At 44.7% G+C, this 11783-nt stretch overlaps 1 protein-coding gene across 2 annotated transcripts in view; it reads right to left on the bottom strand.

Moving 5' to 3' along the window:
- Positions 1–719: 719 nt before the first annotated feature.
- The window catches only part of UTP14A (UTP14A small subunit processome component), a 22212-nt gene continuing 11148 nt past the window's right edge, over positions 720–11783 (bottom strand). The window contains exons 7-15 of one of the 2 annotated variants that reach the window (XM_077766159.1): positions 9141–9260; positions 8948–9042; positions 8243–8366; positions 8083–8160; positions 7213–7603; positions 4599–5002; positions 3651–3844; positions 3422–3521; positions 720–1157 (exon numbers count right to left, since the gene is read on the bottom strand). In XM_077766159.1, coding sequence (XP_077622285.1) covers positions 885–1157; positions 3422–3521; positions 3651–3844; positions 4599–5002; positions 7213–7603; positions 8083–8160; positions 8243–8366; positions 8948–9042; positions 9141–9260 — 1779 coding nt within the window. In that variant the 3' untranslated portion in view covers positions 720–884. Of the gene's footprint in view, positions 1158–3421; positions 3522–3650; positions 3845–4598; positions 5003–7212; positions 7604–8082; positions 8161–8242; positions 8367–8947; positions 9043–9140; positions 9261–11783 lie in introns of those variants that run through there. The other variant, XM_077766160.1, reaches the window with a different exon arrangement.

The raw sequence follows: 11783 nt of genomic DNA, 5'->3' as shown, positions 1-11783 counted from the left end.
TAAAAGAGCTGGGAGACCAACATCCAAGTAGTAGGTGTAGCGCAGTAGTGGCTATATCCTTTTGGAATCAGAGAAACAGTTTCTCCAATTCCTTGTTAGCAAGCTCACTTGCAGGGGCTCTTGCCATCTATATTTTTGTCAACCAAAGACAGGCAGCTTCCTCAGAGCTCAGAAGCCTGTGTGAATTGCCTTGTAGCACTTGCAGTGACAGATTGGCCTTAGGAAATGAAGAGAGTAGAGCTTTACTTCTGGAAGTTCATCTACCTCATCTGTAAGGTAAAAGTAAAAACTCACCATCTTAAGAATTGGAAAATAGTACCAACTACTTTAGACAGCAACTCCTACAAGCCTGGAGGCTCTCTCATGGAAAGAAAACAATAGTAGTGACTAAAGTTGAAGACAGCTTCAGCACCACTCTAGGGCCAGTCCAGGGCGCAATCCTATCCCACGGTTTATTCATGCTGGTTTTAGGTTCAGAAGTTAAGAGTATGCAGTAACTATCATACCTGACTCTTCTAATTGGTTATTTATAGTGGATCGTGTCTGATATATATTTAAGATCATAGGCTATGGTAACTTCTCTCCACTTTGTTTTAGGACTAACTACATAATTCTTTGTGAGAAAATGAGGCTTCCTTGATATGTGTGACTGGACAAATGCAATGGAACGCATCCAAACGTGTCTTGTCTGACTTGTGACAACATAGAATACACTCCAGTTAAATAGATAAAAATGCATTTATTTTTAAAATGAGGCTCAACTACACTCACAGTGTGCTAAGCCAGTCTTAGAATTGATCCTGCAGCTTCGAGTAAAAGTGGGTTAATGGAGAAGCAGTTGGGGCTCCTAGCTCCGGGCACCAAGACATCATTCCTCCGGGAACTCAATCTACAGAGTTTTTCTTCAGCTGCTTTTTGTGACGTATGGAGAGTTGTTTTGGATTCCTCTGTACAACAGAGAGGTCCGACCTTGAGGAAGACCGGTAGCCCACATCCTCTGGTTTTATAGGCTTAATGATGTGCCCTGGCTTGGTGACAATCTTGGGTGTAGTCAGCTTTTGAAAGGCCCTCTGGGTGTTCCATGTAGATCCTATAGGGGTCTGGATGGTCCTTTCAAATTGCTGATGGTGGGTAAATGGATATGGAAGCACCCGCACCTAGAAAGGAAGGAAGAGTGACTTGTCACAAGCCAGACCTGGGGTGCAGTTGGTAAACTATAATAATAGCAGGTAGTTTGGCATACAGGCCACAGTTCTACATGGCTTCAGTGAGTGAGGCTCCTGAGATGTCAAGGCATCCCAATGCCCCCAATTTAACCTTAGAAGTCCCAATCTGCTTGAGGACATCTGGGAGTCGAGGGGACTAATCGCGATTAGATACCCCCCAAGGCTTACGCAATAATATAGGAATTAAATAACTGCCCTGACCCCTTCCCTGTAGCCCAGTAGCGTAGGAACACTGCACTAGCTCTAGGGCTACTGTTCCTAAGTGGGCTTTCTTACACAATGCTGACTGCAAGAAACATCTGGGCATCTGTGGGTCCCTGGGAATGTTGTTGCCCTCCTACCCTCTTTAAGCTCTCAATCCCTTTCTTCCTTCTCCTTGATACACAGGATTGATGTTTTAAGGTTTACTATGAATCCTGAACCATACCAGGCTGTGATGCTTAGTTGGCTTCATCCTCTTTTGGCATCACAGAACGTCAGAGCTGGAAGGCCCTACATAATGGCAAAGGTCATTTAGTCCCAGAATTTGGCTTAGAGAGGGGAAGTGATGTACCTAAGTAAATTATGAGCAGTGAAGGAGAACAGAACCCAGGGTTCCTTTCTTTGCCTAGTACTATCCTCCATTCCAAACAGTAATACTTTAGACATTTAAATAATCTTTAAACACTACCTCTGAGGGCGAGAGAAGAGGAAAAAAAAAAAAAAACAGAAGCAGAAAAATCAGGAAGTTACAATCAGTAGTCTCTGGAGATATTCAGTGGAACACTCAGGAGAAATTGAGTACTGCCAGGGGGTCCTGATGGTAGTGAAGGACACAGATGGTCTCTAGGTTAACGGAATGTCTTATTGAGGTGGATGGCTAGATCTGTGCATGCCATGTAAATCAAGAGAAAAAAAACACCTGGGCAAAATATTCAGTTTTGGGAGGCTTTTCTTTTTTCCCTCAGCTTGAAGCACACTTTATTCTACTGCATGTTGGGACCTGCATTCTATAGCTTATTCAAAAGATGGGGAAAATCAGAGAGATTCTTGGAAAACTGTCAGTTTGCTGTGAGTGTATTTTTGTTTTTAAAGGCAAGGCTCCTGGAAGGGAAGGGTGATTTTACTGAGGTCCGCACTGCCCTTCCTGGCCTGGTGAAGCACCCTTTTTCTCTCTCTTTTATCCCATAATTGCCTGTTCATTGCCTATTTTCTGCTTATGAATCTTCAATGGGATTACAGCAGTTACGATTCCATTTCTGCAGGGATTGGTTCACAAAACAAGATCAGCAGAGTATTACTGAAATGATAATTTCTTACCTCTCTTTTGTACTTATTAGACAGTTCCCCCTCTTTCTCAGAAGAAAAACTACAACTCATTTCAAGATTATCCTGGCTGGGACAGATCTCAGGGTCAAAGACTTTCAGAATTGAAGGAAACATAAAAGTCCTGGAGTCCGGTCTCATTCCTGAGTCCTTCTACATATGCTTATATCCCCAGAGCAACCCATTCTCCCTCTGGACCAGCAGAAAGTTTTTTCCTTTTTTTCAAAGTAGGTTTCTCACCCAACATGGGGCTCAAACTCACGACCCTGAGATCAAGAGCTGCATGCTCTACTGACTGAGCCAGCCAGGCGCCCCAGACAGTTTCTCCTTGAACCAAACTCACTGCTTTTCCTCTAACTGCTACCTTATGTGACTGCACTCCACATGACAGCCTTCAATGTACTTGCAGACCATGATCATGCTCAAATTTCCTTCTCTCTTCAGTAAATATCCCTGGTTTGTCATAGGACACAATTTTAATTCCACTCACTGTCCTGAACAAGTACCAGTTTGTCTTCTTTTTCTTAAGATACAGCTCAAACCTATAGCTTCTCAGCATTATCCTGACTATAAAGTGTCAAAAGCAGTAATTCTTAGTTTGGTGAGACCCGCTTGCATCAGAATTATCTGGGGTACTAGCTGAAAACTGTGATTTGAGGGCCTCACCATTGCTGCAAAGATTACCCTTTAAGCCTCAACCTCTTCCCAGTCAGAAATTAAAACAGCAGAAATCGATATGGAATTATTCATCTTGGAGCCAGTCAGTGAAAAAGAGAACAGCTTTGATTCTGTGGTCAAGATCACATATCGCTCACCACAGAGCACTAGAATATTCCTCCCAAGCAAGAGAGCAAGGCAGCAAGGCAGCAAAGAGTTTCTCTCTCCCTCACCTGATGAGCTGCTGCATGAACATTTCGCTTCTCATTGATAATCACATTTGGCAAATTCTTGTCTTTTCTTGGAGGACCCTCAGGGGTTTTAATGAGAAACCTGGAAAGCAGAACAGCGGGATGTCTGACTAAGAGCATTAAGGACTTAATCAAAAGGGCAAGGAGGACGCAGGAGGGTGAAGTAGGAGAACCTGGTGCACTTCTGACAGGCTTTCTTCCCTGTTCTTACCGGCGTTTCTTCTTGGCACTGGGCTTCAGGCCCATACCACCCCACTCGCCCCAGCCAGGCAGAGTCAGGTCCACGTCCTTTGGCTTACTCGCCTCCACAGCTTCCCTCTTCTCTTTTAAGAAGTCTCTGATGACATCATCCCCAGCAAAAGCTTCCTTTATCATCTGCTTTTGATCTCTCTCCTCTTCATCTTCCTGGGAAGAAACAAGAATGAGAGCTATAGCTTGCCTGAAGAGCCGTGGTTCGTGGCAAGAACGCTTGAATTTTGGGTTGTGAAATTCTAGCGCCCCCTAGGGGAAAAGTGATGAACAATGATGGTCTTGCAATATAAGTGAAATGGTAGCCAATCATACTTTGATCTTCTCTCTAGGAAAAATCTCCCTAACTCATTATCATAGGATATAATTTTAAACTTACAGTAAGGAAGCTGCAGCGTGGAGGAAGGAATGGGCTGTGTTAGGAGGAGGAGCTCTGAGTGGCCTGGCCAGAACATGGGTGTCCTCCAGCTCACATCCCTGAAAAGATGACACCAGGGACCAGGACTCCTCATTCAAGCAGTTTCAATTACTTAACAGGGAGTCCTGGGCCATTTCAGACCCCAATGAATAAGAGCAAAACCTTGGCAATAGCTCAACGACTCTACCTTTGAGTCGTCCTGCCTGGGATCTGATCAGAGCTTTGAGTGCCTGAAGGCAGTTTTATAGTCACCGCAATGAGGGTTTGGTGGCTCAGGATTTAAGAAGTCTCAGGAGTCTCGGCAGCACTCACATATTTGCATCTATTAAACTGTCACTGGGACCAGCCTGGTCCTACACTATTCTGGACCTTTCAACTACTGAAATGTGCCACTAGCACAACACAACTTCACTGATTCTAGTCCTCGTACAAGGACACTTCCTGCTCCAGCGCTGATCCCCCACAATGGCCCACACCCCTGGCTCTGCTCACCAGCTCCTCTACTGTTGTGGGCACTGCCAAAGACTTCACAGAAGGAGACTTTGTGGTTAGGAGGTTCTGTAGATCAATCATTTGCTCCTTCTTTTTCTTTTCCTTGGGAGCACCAGGCTGATTATTTGGGTTCCTTTCCAGCTGCTGCCCTTCTAACATAGATCTGGGAACCTCCTTATTTGGAAAACACCCTTCTTTGCCCAGCTCTTCTAGCTCTTCCACAGTCTGTGCTCTCTCTGGCCTCTGCAGCAACAGGGGCTCCTCTTCTTCCTCAGTAGGGTCCTTTCTCTGGACTGCCGAAACTGTCCTCGCTGAACTCAGTTTCTGCTTCCCCGGCTGGTTTTCCTTGCTGAGTTTCTGAGACAGTGCCCTCAATTCAGACAGCACTTCCTGGCTGCTAGAATCTGAGGGAAGAAATGAAAGCTGTTAGAAAAGGAGGCTGGAAGTTGCCTTGTCAATGAGCATTTAGGTGCCCCCATTCATGGGGCTACACATGATTCACTAGATCTCTTCACTAATCATTGCCTGTCAAGTAGCAGGCAATAGAGTTTAGTAGTTAAAGGCGGCACGTTGGGAAGCGTATGTCCTGGGTCCTATTCCCAGCTATGCCAGTGACTCACTGCATAACTGGAAATGTGGCTCCATTTCCCCACACAGTAAACCCTGCTTGGAGAGACGGCCCCCAAGTTCGAAATTTTAAAAAAGCCATTTTAACAGGTAGCCTTGGAAAGCAACTTCATTGTAATTTTTAAAATGTCATGATTTACTATTTGTAATTTACACTGCCATTTCCTATTTGTAAAAACCAAATCCAGCATTGTTTTATCTTTTCTTTTTTTACTTTAGAGAAAGAGATAGTGAGCACAGGAGTGGAGGGAAAGGGGCAGAGAGAGAGAATCCCAAGCAGGCTCCACACTCAGTGCAGAGCCCAACGTGGGGCTCGATCTAACAACCATGAGATCATGATCTGAGCTGAAACCGAGTCAGACCTTTAACTGACTAAGCCACCCAGGCGCCCCCAGCATTGTTTATCTTAAAGCAGCATTTTACAATCTGCTGTGGCCAAGTCAAGTCGCTCGGCATTTTCTAGTCACAAGCAACATGTAAGCAAATACCACTAGTCTCTGAGAGCCCTGAGGGAAATATGGCAGTGATACACTTCTAAACTCTTTTTTGCACTGACTTAAGTTACTTCAATTCCCAAGTTCATCATGCTCTGTAGCTTTGGCTTAAAGCCACTCTAAGAAACTACTTAAATATGGGGTGCCTGGGTGGCTCAGTCAGTTAAGGTCATGATCTCATAGCTTGTGAGTTTGAGCTCCGCATTGGGCTCTGTGCTGACAGCTCAGAGTCTGGAGCCTGCTTCAGATTCTGTGTCTGCCTCTCAAATATAAATAAATATTAAGCTTAAAAAAAAAGCTACTTAAATATGGCCTTTGGACACACGTATGTTTATTCCTCAAGGAGCAAGTGTCCTTGCTCATTTTATTTGGGGTCCACAACTTCCTACTATTTTAGGACACGGTTTCCCTGAACCTGAAGGTTTGGGAACGTTCTATTTATCTATCATCCAAGGAAAACGAAATCCACCTTTCATACCACAAACAAGCACTCTATACATTTAGCTAGATGACCAGCTTTTGAGGCTCAGGACAACACAGCTGGTGTTCTGTGGTCTGATGAGGACTGCCCCCACAATGTTAGCCTGCAGTGTGGTCTTCCAAAGTCCTCTTGGAAGTGACTGCTTGCCACTATTAATCCCAGAACTCTCCAGCCAAGAACCCCAAGTAAAGGGCCTGCAATATACTCTAAATGACAGCTCTTTAAAAACAATTTTTTTTCATGGAAAAACATTCTTGCCATCATCTGAATGCATTATTTTACAGGAAATAAAATCAGACTCAAGAATCTGTCCAGAAAGCAAGTGATTTCTGAATGCAGTTTCCTAAGCAGACTTTCTCCCCAAGATGGGAGCTTTCTGACCTGTCTCAAGGATGTTAAGATTGTTAATATAAAATCTCCTTAACAGAAAATACACAAACAGAATCTGAGCATTGGGGGACAATTCTAATTTACCATGTAGCTTGTGGAGTCATTTGTTCTTGTCAAGAAAGTCTCACTCTATATCGGCACATACCAACCAACATTTGAGGTGCTAAAAATGCCGCTCCTACTTTACAAAGAAAACAGAAAACTGTGGCAGTAATTTGAAGAAATTTCATAATGCCTCAAAATCCGCCTGTGTCTGTGGGAACGAACGGTCTCTCAGACTTGCCACCCCGCGACAGGCAGCACGGGTTTGCAGCACCAGCAATTTTAACTCCTGCCCTTCAAGGATGGGGTAGTTCTGTCTTTCTGATGACTGGAGGCTCTCAAGAGCAGAGAACGTGTCCGAACACACATTGTACAGCCATGCAGATGACCATGTGTTAGATGCCTTTGAAGAAAAAGAGTTACTACGTATTTATCTTCTCTTCAGGGACCCATGGCATTCTCTGGAAAGTACCCATAGCCTAATCACTGTGTAGCATGTGTGCGTGGACACTTTTCTTCTCGCAGCCCGCCCATGGCACTGGCACTGGGCAGTTCTCCGTTCTAGTCCATCACAACTCACCTTTTGGCTCTTGTCTGCTCACGGGCTCGGCGTCCTGGTTGAGCTCAGAATTTTTCCTAAGTGATCGCCTTTCCTCAAATTCATTTAGCAAAATTTCTTCCTCTGCCCCTGGTCTGTCTTCTTCCTCACTTTCAGGAGTCTCGTGGGCCACAGGCTCTGGAAGTTGCTCAGGGTCCTGGATTTCAGCCTCTTTTGTGCTGGTGGAGTGATTCCTCAGCATCCAGGGGTTCGGTCCATCTGCATCCATCTGGATCTCATTCACTGAATCAGGGACAAGGAGTTCACCCTCTTCCTCCACACCTCCCTCCTCTTCCTCACTCTCAGAGGCTGCCTGGAGTTTCTGCGTCAGTTCTTTGTTCCTGGCCAATTGTTCCTGCATAGCCTGGCGAGCCTGGAGGAAGGAGTCACAGCACGAGCGCCTTGTCATTAGTGACTGGAACAACACCTCTCCTGGTCCATTTCTTAAAGCTGCCTCTTCTCAATTTGACTGAAGTGTTTCTTACCGATGCCTACTGTTTAAACTGCACATATACCACTGTGTTAATGGCTATGGAATCAAATGGGAGACAAATTCTTTGTCCTCAAGGAAATCAACATGTGAAACAAGGTTAAAGAAAAAAAAAAAAGCTTCTCTCCCCCTTTAACTGGACTTGCCTTCAATGCTGTTTCCCTTTCATCTCTCCTTTTCCACCTTGTTTCTGGTTCTTTTCCTCTCTGCCTTAGAGATTTTCTGATGCTTTTTTAGAATCCTGGTTTTCCATTCTTCCTCTGGGCTCTTCCCCAACTCTGCTTCTGCTAGCATCCTTATGGACTGATTTTCCTTTCTGTCCTCCAATTCCATCTCTTCTTTTCACCCTGATGGTCTCTTACCTCCAGGTCATATTTGGCCATAATTGCCTTTGATTTTGCCCATTTCCCACTGTTCTGGTGCTTAAGGCTCATTCGCTCCTGGAAAGAAAGGGCAGAGTGAGATCCTAACCACTTTTTGTGGAAAGCTGGTTCAAGGGGTGGGGGCGAGAAGCAGCCTCACCATCATTCTGGCCTTCTCGATTTTTTCCAGTTCTTCCAGTGCTGCAGTAGGATTGTCCTTCTGCAGCTTCTCAAATTCTTTTAGGGCTTTCTTGGCCTTTCCTTTCTTCAGAACCTTATGATACCTATAGGGTAAAAGGGCAGAGAATCAGCTGAAACACTGATGCAACACACAAAGGTGTCCCCGCTCCCCAAGGAGTTTCCCTATGCAGGGGCTAGAATGGACATCACAGAGCTGGCTGACTGTAGGGAACCAGTTTGGGACCTGAGAGGACTGGCAAGGCTCTCAGTCCCTGCAGCCCCCAGGGGCACACCTCTGCAGAGCAAAGAGTCCCCTCTGCTTCTAGAGTGCAAGGCAAGAGTAGAAGAAGTTCCAAAGAGGCAAAAAGGCAGGAAGGAAGCCCTACTGGCCTCAACAGCTGTAGAATTCAGAGCTCATTCTGCAGAACCACTCCGTGATGTCCTGGAAGGGAGAGAAAGTAATTGAACAGTCCTCTTTTTAGCAAAACCAAGACTGAAAGGCAAAGCCAGAGGAGAGGGCACTACCAAAGCAGGCAAAACTAGGAGGTTCGACTGAGAAAAAACAAAACAAAACTCTTCTACATGATCCCAGTTACTAGGTCAAAGGTTCTTTCCAGAGGACTCATGATTGGCCACTTTACTTTTTCCAGGGAATCCACGGCCAGTTCAATAGGGGCCTCCTTACTTTTTGCTCTTGATTTTCTTTTCTCTTCGAGCCCTGGCCTCATAGTAGGACTGCAGGGCCCGGGCCCTCTGAAGCTCTGCTCGGCGCATCTTAGCCTATAATGAATGACATTTACAGTGACTCCTGAGCTTGAGGGCAAATGCTGGAAGGAACAAAGCATGTCTGGGCATATACTAGGGCCTATTACACTTACCTCTTCCAGGCTCATAGCTTTGAGAGAGGCCTTTTCCACGGGAGTCAGTAAAGGGTCTGTCACTGGCTGCTTGTTCTTATGGAGGAGGTTAAAAATTTCCTGCTCCAGGGGAGTTCTTGCCTTAAGGAGGTAACAGAACATTCGAAGTCTTAAACCATGATCCTAGTCTCTCTGTTTACAATCTTACAACCATCCCACAAGCCAACACATTAATATAATGGGAATCACTAACTGGAAAGCACTGGCTGTTACAGCAAGAGAAGGGGTTCCAGTCTCACTGTTCAGCTGTGTAGGATAAAGTTTTGTTTTCTTCCAATTTAAGACAACTTCAGCAACTGAATTCTGAGGCTACTCTATAATATTACTGAGGGGATCACTCTGTTCAGATTACCAAAATACGGAAAACAGAATACCATTCTCTTAAGCATCAAAGCAGGATGCCCTTAAAGTAAATGCTGGTAGGACAGAGGAACAGCAGTACCAAATTGTCAGTTTTGATAGTGGCAAAACAAAGTGGTCCCTGTATTATGTATATTTGAAGCATGTGCGCAGATTACTAAATAGTTAGGAATTTAATACTCCTATAAGCCTCCCTTAAAGAATATTTCTAGAAAAAAGGGGAGGTTAGGTCTTAACTTCCGGACAGTTCAAATTTAACTCTAGCCATTTTCTAACTTTGGTTTTAATTCCTTAGTTTATGGTTAACTTTGCATGCTAGGTAGTCTCTACATATGAATGAATGGACTCTAAACCAGTTACTCCACATGTCAACAAAAGACGTTGTTTACTGCTTGACTGATACCATGTAGGTGGCTAAAATAATCAGGCCAACTGTGCCTTGGTCCACTCTGGCAAGGCATAAAGATAGCCATAGGCAACAGAGCCAGTTTCGAACCTCACGCATATATTATATGTGGTTTTCTTCAACAGCCATATGCATCATGGTCAGCATTAAACTTACAAATTTCTGGACAAATGCATAAACACACATCATCACACGTTACACAGCGCTATTGATTTAACCATAAACCTATTCTACTGAATAGTAAAGGTGCATGTTCTTCCATTTTTAGTATTTGCCAGTAGTGATCAATCACAGGCTACAAAGTGATTTATATTACAATGTTGTAATCTCCCCCCAATTCAATTTATAAACATTTATTGACTGCAGCTACATCCCGGGCACTTGTACAGGGTGCTAGGAATACATAAATAAGATTGTTCCTGTCCTCATAGAGCTCACAGCCTTTCGGAGGGAAGAGAGGCATGTACCACTAGCAATGTAATGAGTTACACGTTAGTTCACAGGAGTAATCACAAAGGAAGTGAACAATTTATTTTGATTAGGTGGGTTAGGCTTGGGGAAAGACTTTTTGAATTAGGCTTTGAGGCATTAAGTACAACTCTGTAAGGGTGGGGGGACCAAACATAGATGAAGGTAAATAAAAACAGATCTATGGAAAGGAGAGATATGTAAGGGAAAATGTGTAGTCCAGGGAAGCCAAGATGCTAGGTGCTTCTGTCTTGTTCTATGAGTGGAGAGCCTTTTGAAGGACTTTAAGTGGGAGAGTGACAATCAGTTTTGTGTTTCGGAAAGAAAATCCTGGTGACTGTGTAAGGGGTTATGTGTGAAGTGCCCAATGATGGGAGAAAATGAAAATCAGAGGAGGAACCAGGGGTCTGAGAGCCACTGTGGACAGAGTTTGCAGGAACAGCACACCATGTGGGCTGGGGAGGGGCAGCAGTTAAGGGGAGGAGGAGGAGGAATCAAACAGCTGAGGTTTCCAACCCAAGGCACTGGAGTTATGCCACTGACTGACTTACAGAATGAAGGTCGTGGCTCAGGGTTTGGGAGTCTGGGGAAGGAAAATGCCAAGATGACTTTGTTGTGTGTGAAGTTTAAGGTGCATATGGGAGACCCAGGAAAGGGCTACTGGTCACATGGAATATGGGACTGGAGCTCAGAAGGTGTTGAAAGTGACCTGTAGCATACACAGGTGACAGCCAAAAACCATGGAATTTACAGAGCAATAATAAGAACTTAAGAACAGTCAGATACATAAAAAATAATCAGGAGTATGTCACCACAGAAGCCAAGGGGAAGAGAGGTTTTTTTTGTTTTTTGGGTTTTTTTGCCAATGTGATGTGTCAACAGTGTCAAATAAGCTCAAGACTCAGAGGGCTTGGGATCTGGTGGTTCGGAGGCCTCTCACTAATGCCCGCTGAGAGAAGAGTCAGTAGGGCAGTAGGGAAAAAGGTGAGAGAATGGAGGAAGCAGTAGAGACCAGCTCTTCCCAAAGCATGTTCCTCACCAGCTAACAAGATTCACTTTATTTTTTTTAAGGTGTAAAATGAAATTTATTTGATTTTTGTTTGTACACTCCGGACTAGAGTAGGTCAGAGAGGTTTCTTTAGTGTCTTCTCATAGCCTTTAAAAGGCTAGTAGAGGGGCACCTGGGTGGCTCAGTCGGTTAAGTGTCTGACTTTGGTTCAGGTCATGATCTCACGGTTCGTGGGTTCGAGCCCCGTGTGGCTCTGTGCTGACAGCTAGCTCAGAGCCTGGAGCCTGTTTCAGATTCTGTGTCTCCCTCTCTCTGACCCTCCCCTGCTTACGCTGTCTCTCTCTCTCTCTCTCTCAGAAAT

Source organism: Crocuta crocuta, unplaced genomic scaffold, assembly GCF_008692635.1.
Source record: "Crocuta crocuta isolate KB4526 unplaced genomic scaffold, BGI_CrCroc_1.0 scaffold1133, whole genome shotgun sequence".
In the NCBI taxonomy this organism is placed as follows: Eukaryota; Metazoa; Chordata; class Mammalia; order Carnivora; family Hyaenidae; genus Crocuta; species Crocuta crocuta.
This window is presented reverse-complemented; position numbering and strand designations above follow the sequence as displayed.